Genomic DNA, 17,986 nt, shown 5'->3' with positions numbered 1-17,986 from the left:
ACACAAAACAATACTAACTGAACCGCAACACAGCAGCGATGCTAACGAAGCTAGCCAACAAGCAGTTAGCAACCAGCCAGGTGGCCGTGGACATAACGGCACAAAACACTATACAATAGGGATATAAAACATAAAATTGAATCAACTAACATTCAATGACTGATAATAAACGTTTATAGACGCACACAGCTATATATAGCATCCACTACGAAGTCCGCGGGGCTAAACTGTGACAGCACCTACCGAAACTAGCAGCTACCGTGGCGCGTTCAGGTACCCGACCAGCGTAGTACTTCCCAGCCACGCCCCCCACACGTCAGCCTCAATAAACCAGAACAGAACAGCGTATAACAAGGAGTCTTTTGTACACGCTGTATCATAGTTTTTTTTTAAATGCATTAATAAACCATACTGTTTTGGGATTGATTATAAAAACATTCCTATTTAAGTAAATGTTACATAGCTTTCCCCTCAGTTCATCATTTTGAAGCATGAAAATGATTTAATGAAGTCAAATGCAAATATATGGAACGCATTCAAAGACGATAAAACTGGTCTAAAGGTGTCATTAATGTTATTGTAGTGTTTGGCGGTGGATAAAGTGGGATAAAAATAATAAGCTTTTCTTAAGGTTTGATTTCTCTCACAACAGGCACAATAATCCCCAATACAGCTGGCTTGCTAGCTAGCATCTGTATCAGGGGTCTCAAACTCAATTTACTTGGGGGCCACTGGAGCTCGGGTCTGGGTGAGACTGGGCCGCATCAGGTTTTCCCAAAAACAAACAATACAATACCATACAGCATCCATATCAAACTTGCGCGGGCCGCACGAACATTAAACTTTCATATCAAGGCGGGGGCCTCAAACTAGTGTCCTGCGAGCCACATTTGGCCCACGGGCCACGTGTTTGAGACCCCTGATCTACAGTGCATCCGGAAAGTATTCACAGCGCTTCACTTTTTCTACATTTTGTCATGTTACAGCCTCATTCCAAACTGTATTAAATTAATCTCTTACCTCAAAATTCTACACAAAATACTCCATTATGACAATGTGAAAAAAGGGTTTTTTTGACATGTTTTGAATTTATTAAAAATAGAAAACAAAAAAATCACAGAGTGGCCAGACGAAAGCCATCAGACCAGAGAATTTTGTTTCTCATGGTCTGAGAGTCATTCAGGTGCAAATTCCAGACGGGCTGCCATGTTCCTTTTACTAAGGAGTGGCTTTCGTCTGGCCATTCTACCATACAGGCCTGATTGGTGGATTGCTGCAGAGATGGTTGTCCTTCTGGAAGGCTCTCCTCTCTCCACAGAGGAACGCTGGAGCTCTGACAGAGTGACCATCGGGGCCTTGGTCACCTCCCTGACTAAGGCCCTTCTTCCCCGATCGCTCAGTTTAGAAGGCCGGCCAGCTCTAGGAAGAGTCCTGGTGGTTCCAAACGTCTTCCATTTACGAATAATGGAGGCCACTGTGCTCATTGGGACCTTCAAAGCAGCAGGATTTTTTCTGTATCCTTCCTCAGATTTGTGCCTCAAGACAATCCTGTCTCGCAGGTCTACAGACAGTTCTTTTGACTTCATGCTTGGTGTTTGTGCTCTGACATGCACAGTCAACTGTGGGACCTTATATAGACAGTTATTATATTTCCAAATCATGTCTAATCAACTGAATTTACTGCAGGTGGACTCCAATTAAGCTGTAGAAAGATCTCAAGGATGATCAGTGGAAAAAAGATGCACCTGAGCTCAATTTTGAGCTTCATGGCAAAGGCTGTGAATACTTATGTAAATGTGATTTCTTAGTTTTCTATTTTTAATAAATTCAAAACATGTCAAAAAAAACCTTTTTTCACATTGTCATAATTGAGTATTTTGTGTAGAATTTTGAGGTAAGAGATTAATTTAATACAGTTGAGGCTCAGTACAATACAGAATGAGGCTGTAACATGACAAAATGTAGAAAAAGTGAAGCGCTGTGAATACTTTCCGGATGCACTGTATATGCAGCATAGGAGTTACACATACTCACACGGGAAATTGGTTTTGTACATGTACTGTGTGTTTTACTATGACTATGTTTTCTCTACTTTGGTGTTGTTTGTCTCCATGTCTGGAGACACCGCATGGAAATTAGCCTCAAGAGAGACCCTGGGGTGTTCAAATGTTCATTACCAAGGTCCCTTCGACCTATTGATTACCTGTTTGTTCATTTAAAATTGGCCATAATCTGTTATCAAAAGCGCCCCTCAAAGTTCTCACATCACGCAATTTGGCAATTGGGAACTTTTTAAATTAACACAATTAAACAGCGAATAAACACAGGTTATGCTTCGCTTATTTTAACATGACTGGCTGCTTATTAGCACACTCTTCTGGTGAGTATATGTAACAGCAACTGAGAACATATAATACTAATACTAATTATCATTGACTTTCATTCATTCATTCATTTTCTACAGTTTCCTCATGAGGGTCACGGGGGTGCTGGAGCCTATCCCAGCTGTCTTCGGGAGGTGAGAGGCGGGGTACACCCTGGACTGGTGCCCAGCCAATCACAGGGCACATATAGACAAACAACCATTCACACTCACATTCATACCTATGGACAAATACCTATGGAGCCGCTAATTAACCTAGCATGTTTTTGGAATGTTGGAGGAAACCGGAGTACCCGGAGAAAACCCACGCATGCACGGGGAGAACATGCAAACTCCACCCAGAGATGGCCGAGGGTGGAATTGAACTTGGGTCTCCTAACTGTGAGGCCTGCGTGCTAACTACTCATCCTCCGTGCAGCCTTATTTCAAATTTTCAACATTACAGCATTAAAATGATACTAAAATAACATTATGTCATTCTCATAAAATTCAGACTTTTATTTAAATTTAAAAAAATATGTATTGCACGATTAAATAAATATATTCATAGGCCTAAGTAATAACCTATTAAGTGTTATTGACCTGTCACAATATTTTTTAACCTTATACAGTTTATAATAATAATTTATTATTGTATATTATTATAATATATTATCATTAATAATAATAATTAATAATAATTATCATTATTAATCATTATTATTATTAATAATAATTACTATTGTTAATATTATATTATTATATTAATATATTATAATATAATATAACAATATTTTTGGAATGAAACCGGAGAAAACCCACGCATGCACGGGGAGAACATGCAAACTTGGGTGCCTGCGTGGGCGATCAGGTCATTTATTACTAACTTCAACTGAGATGATGAAAGAAATAATTTGAAGCAATTGAGCAGTTCAGGTGCTCACGCGACACCAGCACATGTTTGCTGATGAAGGTGCCATATAGGCTAGAAAGTGTAAAGCAGAACATTAAACAGCTTGAGGAGAAAGACAGACTATAAAAGATCAGCACGGTTGGTGAGGAGCATCCACGCTGAGGAGCATCGCAGTGACATCATGGCACTCACTCTGATCAACGGTGAGTCATTTCACACAAAAAAAAACAATGTGTAGATGTTGTGCTCACATGAATGTATGTGTGCTTCAGGTGTTCTCCTGACGTTCCTTCTGGTTCAAGTGATTGGTGAGCCAACAACTCAAATTTATCATCGCATAATTTCGACATGAAACGTAACAAATGTATGTTTTCAGATGCTGCAGCATGGCTAAATGATGACACCAAGTGAGTATACAAAATATAACATACTCATACACACTATCTATACCAGGGGCCTCAAACTCAATTTACTTGGGGGCCACTGGAGCTCGGGTCTGGGTCGCATCAGGTTTTCCAAAAAAAACAAAAAAAAAACACATTTATTAAAAACAAAAAAAAAATGTAAACTTCACTTTGGTTCCAATTTTCTACAAGAAAAGCTCTGATAAAACATTCCACTGTTCTCAAATATCTTACTTTTTATTTTTCTACACAAAATAAGATGAAAAATAAATAAACAAATCAAGAATAAAGAAAATCAATCAATCAGTAATAAATATAATAATAAAACGGCAAATAATAAAAACTTAAGAAACCACATATAGTTGGTGGGTAGACAAATTATTTTTTTCAGATTAAAATGAACAAAGCATTATTAGAGCCCTGTAGACATGACAAAACCCAACTATAGTTTATACTTTTTTATTTACAACATATTGCGCAACTGCAGGGTCTTGAGACACATGCTAACTCGCAAACTAGAGCGCTAGCGACCTAAACGGTAGCCTTCAAGTTATTACCTTTAAACTTAAATAGCCAAAAACTTACCACTTCCACACGGATAGGGAGGATAACTATTAACAGTTATTTAACCTTTAACATGAACATTAATCAAACGTAATAATTTTTTCTGGGTACATGATACCGTACAGCATCCATATCAAACTTGCGCGGGCCGCACTAACATTAAACTTTCATATCAAGGCGGGGGGCCTCAAACTTAGTGTCCTGCGGGCCATATTTGGCCCGCGGGCCGCGTGTTTGAGACCCCTGATCTATACTAACATACAGTAGTATGGCTAATACCGTATACGGTACATATATGTCTACACTAATGGGAATATGCATCTATGCTAATATGCTAATATGCATGTACACCATATATCCATTTTGTATGCTGCTTACATTCACTAGTGTAGTGAGAGCATAGGGATGCCCCGGAATGCTTGGAGATGTTTTGTCTCCTCCTAATGAAAGTTTTTATGGTTTTGTTGCAGTGCACCGGGTTTTTATGCAGCTGCTGCTGCTGGTGCTCCTGCTTTTCGACATGGCGGTGGTGTTCACGAGGGAGAACCTGCTGGCAATGTAGCACATAGTCACAGCGATACAGTCAATCATGACCATGCTCATGGATGCAATGATCCTCTTGGGTGCGAAGATGCTACTCAACAGGTTGGCATGCGCTCAAAACCAAGGGGCTTTTACCGCTGAATCTGACACGCCACGGGTGAGCATCAGGTTTCTAACCGAAGACACCACCTGAAGGTGTTCAGGACGTTTCTGCTGTGTTTTCAGGTATGAGCGTCTCCGGTGAAGATGAGGTGGAGCAAACTGTGATATTATACTGCAGAAAATAAAGCATAAATCATATCTTACATCATGTCTGTTGTTATTCATGTCAGCCTTTCGGTGTGGACATTGAAAGGGTAAATGAAAATAAATTTCTGGGGATCACAATAGATAAAAATATGAGCCGGAAACCTCATATTACAAATATACACCATAAGGTGGCCAGAAATATTTCAATACCATTGAAATATATGAAATATATATGAAATATATATGAAATATTTCAATACCATATCTTACTTATTGTGTGGAAATATGGGTTAATAACTATAAAAGCAATCTTCACTCGCTATAAATGTACTGCAAAAAAAAGGCCAGTAAGGATAATTCATAATGCCACCTACAGAGAACATACTAACTCCTTATTTCTAAAATCACAAATACTTCAACTTGCTGATATAGTTCATCTTTAAACAGCTAAAATAAAGCTGGTATTATTTGCGGATGATACCACTGCTTTTTGTTCTGGAGGGAGTACAGACAAAATCATTAGAAAGGTCAGAGAAGAAATGGTCATATTAAAAAGATGGTTTGATTATAATAGATTGTGAGGTTCATTTGTAGGAAGCACTTTGGCCGTGTGACCAATCAAAACGGACCTTTTTGGCGGGTAGCACAAATCCAAGGAATAGGTGCAGATTCTGGAAGATCTACAAAGTTTTCTCTGCGGGTTATTGTGTGTAATACAAATTGTTATTAAATTAGCATAATAAACAATACTTAGTACTTATTTTAAGGATAAAATACTGAATTTTTTACCTTGTTAAAACCGACTAAAAAGTAAAACTTGATTGAATCTCCACCCTTCCACTTTCTGAATAATCTGCTTTCTGACAAATGTTTAATTTTTTGTAAATTAATAAATATATATGCTGAAACTAGTTGACAGAACTTGAAATGAACCGAAATTCATTTCCAATGAATGAAGGTCTTTCCAAATAAAAGATTAACAGACTAGATATTAGACAAATTATGCAAATAAATAACTTCTTTATTATATTATTCACAAGTTATTTGCTCATTTTTAACATTTCAGAATTAAACTAATTATCTAACACAGGGGTCTTAAACTCAATTTACTTGGGGGCATCTGGAGCTCGGGTCTGGGTGAGACTGGGCCGCATCAGGTTTTAAAAAAAAAACGCATTTATTAAAAAATTTTTCAAAAACTTCACTTTGGTTCCGATTTTCTACAAGAAAAGCTCTGATAAAACATTCCACTGTTCTCAAATATCTTTTTTTTTCCTACACAAAATAAGATGAAAAATAAATCAAAAATAAAGAAAATCAATCAGTAATAAATAAATATAATAATAATAAAATGGCAAATAATAAAAACTTAAGAAACCACATATGGTTGGTGGGTAGACAAATTATTTTTTCAGATTAAAATGAACAAAGCATTATTAGAGCCCTGTAGACATGACAAAACACGACTATAGTCACATTTATACTCTTTTTATTTACAACATATTGCGCAACTGCAGGGTCTTGAGACACATGCTAACTTGCAAACTAGAGAGCTAGCGACCTAAACGGTAGCCTTCAAGTTATTTCCTTTGAACTTAAATAGCCAAAAACTTACCACTTCCACACGGATAGGGAGGATAACTATTAACATTTATTTAACCTTTAACATGAACATTAATCAAACGTAATAATTTTTTCTGGGTACATGATACCATATAGCATCCATATCAAACTTGCGCGGGCCGCACTAACATTAAACTTTCATATCAAGGCGGGGGCCTCAAACTAGTGTCCTGCGGGCCAGATTTGGCCCGTGGGCCGCGTGTTTGAGACCCCTGATCTAACATGTCTGGAAATATCAGTGTAAATATTTCCCAGTGGCAAATATTTTGCAGTGCAGTCATATAGTATTACGCTTCTGAGACTCAAACAGCCTCCAGAATGAATCAATAAAGGCATAATTAATGTTTGCGTGCTTGGGTTAAAGGCACCGTGACTGTGTTTACTCTTTACGTAGCACTCGTGCTGTCATTCGTGTCACTAGCACATACTCTTGGAGTGCTTGGAAGTTTAAGTTCACTTAAAAATTCCCAAACTACAAAACCTTCTACGAAGATATATATGTAACAGAAACATAGCAATGTGAGCTAAGTTAGCATTAAATGATTCCTGTTTCCATCACAGTCATGAAAGTAAAGTCAAAATATGTAAATTTCCTTCTTAAATACCCTCTTTAATTTTTTTTTAACTTTATTCCTATAACATTCTAACGTTTTCCACACCTTAATAAAAAATACTTGTTTCTCAAAATATTATGACTTAAAAATATATTTTTCCTCATCATATTTTTCAACTTTATTCTCATGAAATTTACTATATTTTTTCCTGTTTTCATCAATATTTTGGCTTTGTCATATTTTTACCTTTTCAAATATTTTCTTTTTAATGTAAAATATTCATTGCACGATTAAATATATTTAGGCCTAAGTAATAACCTATTAAGTGTTATTGACCTGTCACAATATTTTTGAAACTTATAGTTTATAATAATAATAATTTATTATGATATATTATTATTAATGTTTTTATTACATCATTATAATATATTATATATATTGTTAATAATAATAAATAATACTCATCATTATTAATCGTTATTATTATTATTATTAATTACTATTGGTAATATATTATTATATTAATATATTATAATATAACTGTACATTATTATATTATAATATATGTTATTATTAATAATATTATTGGATAACAATTGATAATAATTGATAATAATAATTGTTTTATTATTTTGAATTATTAATAATAATTATTATTATTATGTCTATGGTACTATCTATGGTAATATTTGGCTCATATACATTATATACTGTATATAGCAATATATGTATATCCACATTTATATAATGCATGCTGTACTAATATGCCCATCCATCCATTTTCTATGCCACTGAATCCTTGTAAATTGGAGTTTAACCAACTGAACTTATTCCGCTTTTGGTTGGGGGGGGTCCTGACTTTTGTTCGAGTACCCGCCATTTTTTGATTCTCTAGAGGGAGTACGCTTTACATCGAAGTACCTCAACTCAGTACCTCCAAATCAGAGCCCACCGTTCTCAGTCCGAAATGGGTGGTGTGCTCCCTCTGGGTTGGGAATGAGGTTCTGCCGAAGGGTGTGTTCCAAATATTCCAGGATCACACTCCTCAGCCTTCCTGGTTTTGGGGGTTACTGGAGAGGAAGGTCTGCAAGAACCTCGACTTCATGAAATAGTAGTATTGTGTAGTATAGTATAGTCAATATGCTTGTCGAGGAGATGTTTTGATTTTGTTGTGTAATGGCCTTTGTTAGGTTTCTGATGGACAAAAGAATGAAAATAAAGTTCTTTTTTACTCCACCTCTGCACCCCTCGTCAATGCCAACCACGTTGCGTGGCAAAGAGAGGAAGTAGAGGAAGTTGTTTTAATGGTAAACAAAACACAGATTTTATATTTACAATGTTCTACAACACTGCCGACTAGTGGCCAACATAAGCAACGGAGTGGGGGGGAGAAGGGGAATGAGTTATTAATGACACGTGAAAAGGTATTATGATTACAAAAATGAAAAACACATACCTGATGGACAAAAGAATGAAAATAAAGTTTTTTTCGGAACATAAATTACACATTGTAACAAAAACCCCGACATGCCTATTGTAACGCAAATCCCGCCAGAAGTGTAAATGAAAAGAAGCCATTTTAAGCCATCAAAATAACATAAAACCACTTGAAATGACAAAATATATCGACATAAAAACAATATACACAGCACAGATGACCACATCTTAAACTAAACAACACATTTTGTTTGCAGCTCTTTAACTGAACTTACCCTCGTCAATGGCAATCACGTGGTGTGGCAAAGAGAGGAAGTGCTACCAGAGCTGGGGCCAACTACGGAAGCCCGGGAAGAGCAAAAGTGAAAGGATAAAATAAACACACATACAAAGAAAGCAATGAAAATGGAGTAAACAAGATAATAAAAATAAATAACTAATTGAGATAAAATTCACACAATAACTAAATAATAATAAATTCACGCATTTAGAAAAAAATGATCTTGGTGGTGATGTTAGCCCGAATGAACTTGCTATGTTTGCAGGTGTGAGCGTCTCCGATGAAGATGGAGGAGATGGTGGAGCAAACACGTGATTCATCATTTCTGTCATCATTAGGCATGCTAACATTTAGTCACCGTGACATCAGAGCAAGGTGATTGGAAGTGCTGTGATCTTCTGGTAACATCACAACATCATTGACCACCATTGCACATTGAACACATTTCCTTCCATCACACTGGCTGACTTCCAGGTTGTTGCCATTTTAAAATACATTGTCATGTCATTGTAAATTAATCTTTAAAACTATCTAAACCAGGGGTCTCAAACTCAATTTACTTGGGGGCCACTGGAGCTCAGGTCTGGGTGAGACTAGGCTGCATCACGTTTTCAAAAAAAAACAAACGCATTTATTAAAAAAAAAACATTTTTTTTTAAAACTTTGCTTTGGTTCCGATTTTCTACAAGAAAAGCTCTGATAAAACATTCCACTGTTGTCAAATATCTTACTTTTTATTTTTCTACACAAAATAAGATGAAAAATAAATAAACAAATCAAGAGTAAAGAAAATCAATCAATCAGTTATAAATAAATATAATAATAATAATAAAACAGCAAATAATAAAAACTTAAGAAACCACATATAGTTGGTGGGTAGACAAATATATATTTTCAGGTTAAAATTAGCAAAGCATTATTAGAGCCCTGTAGACATGACAAAACACGACTATAGTCACATTTATACTCTTTTTATTTACAACATATTGCACAACTGCAGGGTCTTGAGACACATGCTAACTCGCAAACTCGAGCGCTAGCGACCTAAACGGTAGTCTTCAAGTTATTACCTTTAAACTTAAATAGCCAAAAACTTACCACTTCCACACGGATAGGGAGGATAACTATTAACAGTTATTTAACCTTTAACATGAACATTAATCAAACGTAATAATTTTTTCTGGGTACATGATACCATACAGCATCCATATCAAACTAACATTAAACTTTCATATCACACTAGTGTCCTGCGGGCCGCGTGCTTGAGACCACTGATCTAAACTAAAGGCTACGCTTCCATGCTTATTTAGTTATGCCATCAGCTAATTGCTAATTTAATGACATACCTGACCGACACTCTTATACCTCATCACGTGCACATGACATCACAAAAGACAGCAAGGGGTTCCATCACAAGTGAACGCATCAATAAGATAGCGTGCTAGCTTAGAACAGTAAATGATGTGTCATGATGATGATGGCCTCCAGAACCTTTGGACAGAAAGACCAGGTCAAAAGCGACTGACCTACACTCCCTTTTGTAATCTATTACAGTGGCTGTAATCTGATTACTGTAACCCGTTCCTTCACTTGTCTCTGCCACTTACGGTAAGCCTCTCAGAGAGCAGGAAGTCAGCCTGGGACAGGTGGCTGAGGGGACGCCAGCGAGGAGGAGAAGGAGGAGGAGGGTGAGGAGGGTGAGGAGGGTGGGGAAGGGGCACACAAGCGGCCGAGAGGAGGGACGAGTGTCGGAGTGATCTCCAGGCCGCCACAAAGACCAGGAGGAGCGGAGAGGTGGATGATGGGATCCTCTCATGGGAAGAAGGTCAGTTGAACTTTTCTGACAGATGACAACATTTCTCACTGATCGGTGGCCGCTTCATTAGGTATACACACACACACTTAAAACTTAACAACAACGTCTTTCCTTTTCAGCTTGAAAGTTTGTCTTGCTGACCACAAACACATCACGCAACTTGTTTGTTTGGCTTGCATGCTAGCCTAGCATGCTCATCCTCCACTGGCTTGAATGTTGAGGAATGAAAGGGTTTCTGCTGAGATGTTTGACTTCTGGGGTGTGTCAAGGAGTGCCTGTTGCCATGGTGATTGCCTGCAAGAGGGTAAGGGGGAGTGGTGGTGGTGGTCATGGTGTGTTGCCAGTTGTCCCACTTGAATTGTTTTTATTTTTAGTATCCTCCATTTAGGGAGTGTAGACCAGCTTTGTGTTGCGTTCAATGTCCACTGGGAAACACAATAAGTACCTTATTTCCCATATATATGAACCATCCAGCATATCTGTATCCAGTAGGAGTATACTTTCTAAAGGCTCCATCAGTCACGTGCTGCAGGTCAAAGTTCACATAGGCCATATCACGTGTTCAGTGCGTATACAAACATGCCTGTTTGATACAGCTTCTAATATTTACATTCATAAGTGATCGTTTTCTGGCCTCTAGGGGGCGGGGCCGAGCCCACGTGTCACAGATAACAGGAAATGAGGCTTGAATGCAACTAGCATTAGCGATACAATGCTAACCCTTGTTTCGCTGGAAGCTTCTGGAAGGTCGGAATGACGCAACAGCGACACTTTAACGACATAAAAGGGAGCAAAACGACGCGAGATCGCTGAAGTTGCCGTCCTCGCATCCAATTAGTGGATGAAGTCGTGTGTGAGTAACACAATCACAGCATGCTTATGTAATCTGTCTCACACACAGGTGTGTCTCTCTCTGTGTGTGTGTGTGTGTGTGTGTGTGTGTGTGCGCGCGCGCGCGCGGATTAAGGAACTAATTAAGTCAACCAGAGAAAATCCTACAGCTAAAAATACAAACAAAGAGTCAAAGTGAACCTCCTGCTTCCACTTTTAAATGATGACGTGACGAAAATATTTTTTTTCAAACGGATACCAATAACTTTCTGCTTCTCAAGACTGATATAGTACGAATAACCGATTTTTATATGTATTTTTGATATCTGCTCTTTCTATTCAGATTTGACAATAGTTTGTGCACACCTGGATTGAAGGACTCAAATTAAGATTTGACTAACTGTACCTGTTGATATGTTCCTATCAAATATAATGACATTACTACAGCACTAGAACCAGACTATAGAGAGGAGGTAGCCACCTGGCGTGGCCCAGAAAGGTTCACTGTATTCAGGCACACGCTCCGAGCAGCCAGTGTGACGCCACAAAGGTACCTGGGAAACTTTTTGCACTTTTCAAACGCAATGGCGCTGGCGTTTTGGGTGTTTATTGTTTGTTTGATGTGTTTATGTTTATTTTTTTAATCCCCCCTCATTGCAGAGTATTTGGTACAACCATGCTTGATCCCTCTCAGGAAAACACTGCCCCCTCGTGTTTTCGCAGAGGACTACAGGTCAGACCTCGTAAATGCACGATGAAGACGTGGCTCCAGCGTAGTCCAGATGCCAAGTATAATGAAGCCTTTAGTAACAACATTCATTCATTTTCTACCGCTTATCCTCACGAGGGTTGCAGGGGGTGCTGGAACCTATCCCAGCTGTCTTTGGGCGAGAGGCGGGGCCAGCCAATCACAGGGCACATATATACAAACAACCATTCACACTCACATTCATACCTATGGACAATTTGGAGTCGCTAATTAACCTAGCATGTTTTTGGAATGTGGGAGGAAACCGGCAAACTCCACACAGAGATGGCCGAAGGTGGAATTGAATCCTTGTCTCCTAGCTGTGAGGTCTGCGCGCTAACCACTCCAACGCCGTGCAGCCAGTAACAACATTTCGGCTTTTTTTTTTAATTTAAATTGTACATTTTTGGTCCTTGGTTGCATGTTTAACACCACCACTTTAAACTGTTATAGCAGTGCTGTAGTACACCAACTTGTCCAACAGGGGTCCTCCTGAACCCAAAGACAAAAGGACGTCATCTTTATGCTTTTATGGTGACAAGCCCTAACAAGCTCGCTTTTCGTCAAACTAAAAGTTTGATATAGCGTGAAGAAGAAGAGAGATGCTTTCCTGGGTTGCTCCTACATCCCTCCTTTCACTGGGGGTCAGGTTTGGGGGGAGCATCCAGACACTGAGGGCCTTGTCTCCATGTGGAAGCCTGATGAAGTTCTCCTAGCAACCAACACAAAGTCCATTGAGCCTAGAGGAGAAGGACCAAGCGGGGCGGGGGCAGGAAGGACAGGGGTGAAGAAAAACAAAAGAGTGAATGTGGAAGCTGTTTTAAATACGTTTGGTGGAAGAACTCCCCAGCAAGAAAAGTGAGCAATGACAGAATGCTGCTGTTGTTTTTTGTCCTGCAGAGGGCGTACGACATCACTCAGCAGCGCAGTGAGCGGAATGGAACGCGGCCACACAGAGGTGAGCATGAATAACATGTATTATTGCTTCCTGATGTCAGCAACAGTCATAATAATAACATAGTTATGGACTGTGCGATGTTTGACGTTGCATATCATGGGTTTGCGCTTCTATGTCGAGGCGCCAGTGTACACGCAAATGTCAATATCATTGTAGTTTCTTCCCCTGACTAAAATGTCTTAGGCCGTGTCGTCCTCCCACTTTACCTCAAAACAAAAGCAATCATGTCTTCCGTGTGGAACCTAACTGCTAACACATGCCACAAAAACTACCTTATGCGGGTAAAAAGCTTCAATACGGCATTTGATGAACACTTACTGGAGTATGGTGAGTTTGGAGGCTCACGGCAGCTCACGGCAAAAGGCCGCTAAGTCATGTGGCTGACACTCACTCACTCACAACAATAATAATAATAATAATAATACGTATTATTATTATAATAATAATAATAATTATTATTATTATAATAATAAGTATATTGATATGATAATAAGTATTATAATAAAAAAATAATACGTATTATTATTATAAAAACAATAATAATTATTATTATAATTACAATGATAATTTATTTATTTAATTAATATAATAATATTCTTATTTTTTATAATAATAATAATTATTATTATAATTATTATTATAATAGTACTTATAATAATAATAAAAATAATAATAATAATTATTATTATTATTATTATTATTATTATTATACAAGGGTGTCCCTAACCCTAAGAAAATAATTGTATTTTAGTGTAACCATATTATTAGTATGGACTTTTCTGCTTTTTTAAATATTCTCTTCTTTTATGTTTTTTCCTATATTGTATCTTTTCCCAACTTAATTTTCCAACAATTAAATTTTTTTCTGTTTTCTTTGTCATATTATGACTTTTTTGCTTTCATTTTTCGACTTTATGCTATTAATATCTAATATTTTGTATATTGTTGATAAATAACGGATATTTATTTTTTCTTGTTTTTGCATTTAGAAAATCTCGAGGGCCAATAAAAAAAATCAGCCGGGCCGCAAAGTAAAAAAATGACCAACAAAATTCTAAAAAATTTGAAAAAAAAATCTCGATCAAGTCTATTTTTGGTTCAACATTTGCAATAAAAGTGAATGTTGTACGGTACTGATGAGCTGCAGCTCCAATAACGCTCCCCCAATCTCTCTTGAATTGCCGTTGTTGTTCACAAAAAAGCTGAATGAGTGACGTGGTTGCTGACTCACAAAAACCCCCCCACCCACCCACCCAACCCCCCCAATCACACACATTTTGGGGGAGAATTGGACATCACAAGCTCAACCCCAACACAGAACTTGAAAATGAAATGATCGAGAAGCAAGATACAACATGGAAGCATCCGCCAGATAGCGGAGGTCGCTGTGAGGAGTTGATTACGTGACACAAACAAGCCGCCAACCACACCCACTCGTTGGGAGGTCTCCTGATGTCCCTGAAGGCAGCGTGGGAAACAAGCTAATGCTGCTTTTACACAAAGGGGGCGGGGGGATCATGTGACCAGGCACTCAGCGTGGTGGTTCCGTGTAGAGGAGACCAGGCTTGCTCAGGCTCAGCAGAAAAAGATGATGAGGAGAAGATGGACGGGAGGACACCAGCCAGAGAAGAAACGTTTGAGTTTGGTAAGAAATGAAAGCAAGAAGAAGAAGAATGTAACTTTAGATCTACTTCTTTATTAACATGATGGACTCCTTTTTAGTCAATCATAAACCTTCTGTTTGATCACACGTTCAATTTCTGTTGACTTTACTGGTGTGTGTGTGTGTGTGTGTGTGTGTGTGTGTGTTAGCATGTGGCTTTCATCTTGGCTGACATGCTTGAATCCACAGAATGGTCTAGCAGAGCTGTGAAGAAGAGGAGCATCCAGCAAGTCAGCCATTGAACTCAAAGGTTGAGTTTGTCTAGTCGTCCTCTTGTCATTTTTTGGGGAGGACGCTAGCGGTGTCTGCTTTCATACAAGAAAGAGGCTATGAAAGCTGATCTGTGTCTCCCAGAATATCTGAAGACTGGGATCACATGACCTCTTAAGCTCCTGAATTGTCTCGCATAAACGCCCCCTGGCGGCAGCGCTTGTGAGGACAACGGAACGGCATAAGTCAGGGGTCTCAAACTCAATTTACCTGGGGCCACTGGAGCTAGGGTCTGGGCGAGGCTGGGCCGCATCAGGTTTTCCAAAAAAAAAAAAACGCATTAAAAACAGAAAAATATACAAACTTTTTCAGTGCTTTGGTTCTGATTTTCTGAAAAATAAACAAATCAAGAATAAAGAAAATCAATCAGTAATAAATCTAATAATAAAACACAAATAATAAAAACTTAAGAAACCACAAATAGTTGGTGGGTAGACAAATTAATTTTTCAGATTAAAATGAACAAAGCATTATTAGAGCCCTGTAGACATGACAAAACACGACTATAGTCACATTTATACTCTTTTTATTTACAACATATTGCGCAACTGCAGGGTCTTGAGACACATGCTAACTCACAAACTAGAGAGCTAGCGACCTAAACGGTAGCCTTCAAGTTATTTCCTTTAAATTTAAATAAAGCCAAAAACTTACCACTTCCACACGGATAGGGAGGATAACTATTAAGTTATTTAACCTTTAACATGAACATTAATCAAACGTAATAATTTTTTCTGGGTACATGATACCATACAGCATCCATATCAAACTTGAGCGAGCCGCACTAACATTAAACTTTCATATCAAGGCGGGGACCTCAAACTAGTGTCCTGCGGGCCAGATTTGGCCCGCGGGCCGCGTGTTTGAGACCCCTGGCATAAGTAGTCCAGTAAATCCTAACTTGTCTCCCTTCTTGTATCCCCAGCTTCAGCGTACGCAGACCTGCAACCCCACAGTAGGACGTCGCCCGCGTGTGGCCACATCCCCCCGCCTGACTACCTCGAGGCAGACGAGGACCAGGACCTCATCCAGCCTAGAAAACTGCTGAACCCCGTCAAAAGTTCCAAGAGTCACCAGGAGCTTCACCGAGAGCTGCTGAGTAGCTGCAAGCGGTAAGACGGACGCTTACGTTGACTCATTAGTAAACACCACTATGTCTTCCTTGCACACACGGAGACAATGATGGACAATGTGTGTGTGCTGTCCTTCATTTGCCTCCATTGGAAACTTCCAAACCTTCTTTGTGCTTGCATCTTTTCTCTCCATTGTGGACGGAATGCAGGACGTGTTTGTGCCAGGACACGTCTTCCTACCGCAGAGCATGCTGGGAAAGCACTCAATGACTACTAGTTCTTATTGTCCCTGACATGTGGGACATTAGGACGCTTCCAACTTAGTTGGGACATGTCGCGGAAGTTTCTGTCCCACTGCACAAAGCTAGCTCCATAAAGGAAAGTTTGGAGGAGTTTGTGGAGGACGAGTAGAACAAAATCAAGCCCATTTGTGTGTGTGTGTGTGTGTGTAGGAGCGGCATCAGTGTGGAGACCAAACCTGAGCTTCAAAGAGTTCTGGAATCCAGGAAGAGAGATCAGCAAATGCGACAGAGGAAACGGGACGAGGACGCTCGCAGGAAGATTTCTCCTCTGGAGGCAGAACTGAAGAAGAGACACCAGAAACTGGAGGAGGTGCTTGACGCTCAAGAACCACCTTGAACAGGAGGGGCCATTTTTAAGTGACTCACAGCCATTAGCAATGGGATTCATCATATCATCAATATCATGACTTTAGGGAGGCACGGCGGTCGAGTGGTTAGCACGCAGACCTCCCAGGGTTCAATTCCACCCTCGGCCATCTCTCTGTGTGGAGTTTGCATGTTCTCCCCGTGCATGCGTGGGCTTTCTCCGAGTACTCCGGTTTCCTCCCACATTATAAAAACATGCTAGGTAAATTAGGGACTCCAAATTGTCCATAGGTATGAATGTGAGTGTGAAAGGTTGTTTTTCTATATGTTCCCTGTGATTGGCTGGCCACCAGTCCAGGGTGTACCCCGCCTCTCGCCTGAAGACAGCTGGGATAGGCTCCAGCACCCTCGTGAGAAAAGCGGTAGAAAATGAATGAATGAGCTTTGTCTTTAAATATACTTTTTTTTGTAGCCTAAAAAAATACATAGAAATTTTCAGTATGTGACACCCCTGACCACCAACCTTCAAAATAAAAGGCCGGCAAGACATTCGACTTCACACAGCAACTCTGTTGTCTTCATGTTCATGTTGTGTTGATGTTTAATTTCTCTCTGTTGCAGATGGAGCTCCAGCAGGAGAGAGAAGAAGAAGAGAAACTGAAGGCTCCCGAGTTTGTCAAAGTCAAAGAGAACCTGAGACGGACGTCGTTTGCTGGGAAAGAGGAGAAAGAAGTGTAGAAAAGGACTTCCTGGATTGCACACACATACACACACACAAAGTATGTGAGGTGACGGGGATGAGAAGATGCTGAGTGCCGGATTGGTACAGTGATGTATGTTGTTGACATGATGGACAATGAAGGACACGGGACGTGTGGAAGGACACCTCAGGATGAACGTGTGTCAGAAGTTTCAGATGGACGCTGTGAACGTTGGGACAAGCAAACAAGCTCTTTGATACGTGGAGGTGGCTTCCAGTCAAAAACATTGTGATGACTAAATAAGTGTTACTAATGATACATGTGACAGGATTATTGTGTCATTGAAAAGAAGCATGCTTATTACCGCTATGTTCTCCTGTCAAAATGAT

General features: G+C 39.2%; 1 protein-coding gene across 3 annotated transcripts; it reads left to right on the top strand.

Annotated features, from left to right (window-relative positions):
• The first annotated feature begins 10,641 nt into the window (after window positions 1-10,641).
• On the top strand, window positions 10,642-17,915 carry LOC131106587 (protein FAM107B-like). Of its 3 annotated transcripts, none has more exons than XM_058055793.2 (5): window positions 10,642-10,754; window positions 13,225-13,282; window positions 16,141-16,327; window positions 16,741-16,900; window positions 17,518-17,915. In XM_058055793.2, exons 1-5 carry the CDS (start codon window positions 10,728-10,730, stop codon window positions 17,632-17,634), a joined length of 549 nt encoding a protein of 182 aa, XP_057911776.2. In that variant the 5' UTR covers window positions 10,642-10,727; the 3' UTR covers window positions 17,635-17,915. The 3 variants fall into 3 exon arrangements, with proteins under 3 accessions (XP_057911776.2, XP_057911777.2, XP_078654825.1); XM_058055794.2 differs by lacking the exon at window positions 10,642-10,754 and adding an exon at window positions 11,432-11,598; XM_078798699.1 differs by lacking the exons at window positions 10,642-10,754; window positions 13,225-13,282 and adding an exon at window positions 14,289-14,927.
• The last annotated feature ends 71 nt before the right edge of the window (window positions 17,916-17,986 follow it).

This window comes from Doryrhamphus excisus, linkage group LG18 (genome assembly GCF_037039965.1).
Source record: "Doryrhamphus excisus strain RoL-2023G ecotype Guam linkage group LG18, RoL_Dexc_Guam_v1.1, whole genome shotgun sequence".
NCBI classification, from domain to species: Eukaryota; Metazoa; Chordata; class Actinopteri; order Syngnathiformes; family Syngnathidae; genus Doryrhamphus; species Doryrhamphus excisus.
This window is presented reverse-complemented; position numbering and strand designations above follow the sequence as displayed.

Excerpts from the sequence above, each read along its gene's own strand:
- LOC131106587 (XM_058055793.2), top strand. The coding sequence starts at position 10,728 with ATGATGGGATCCTCTCATGGGAAGAAG. Across the intron at positions 16,328-16,740 it reads CTGCTGAGTAGCTGCAAGCG|GAGCGGCATCAGTGTGGAGA; the intron begins GTAAGACGGACG and ends GTGTGTGTGTAG. Across the intron at positions 16,901-17,517 it reads GACACCAGAAACTGGAGGAG|ATGGAGCTCCAGCAGGAGAG; the intron begins GTGCTTGACGCT and ends TCTCTGTTGCAG.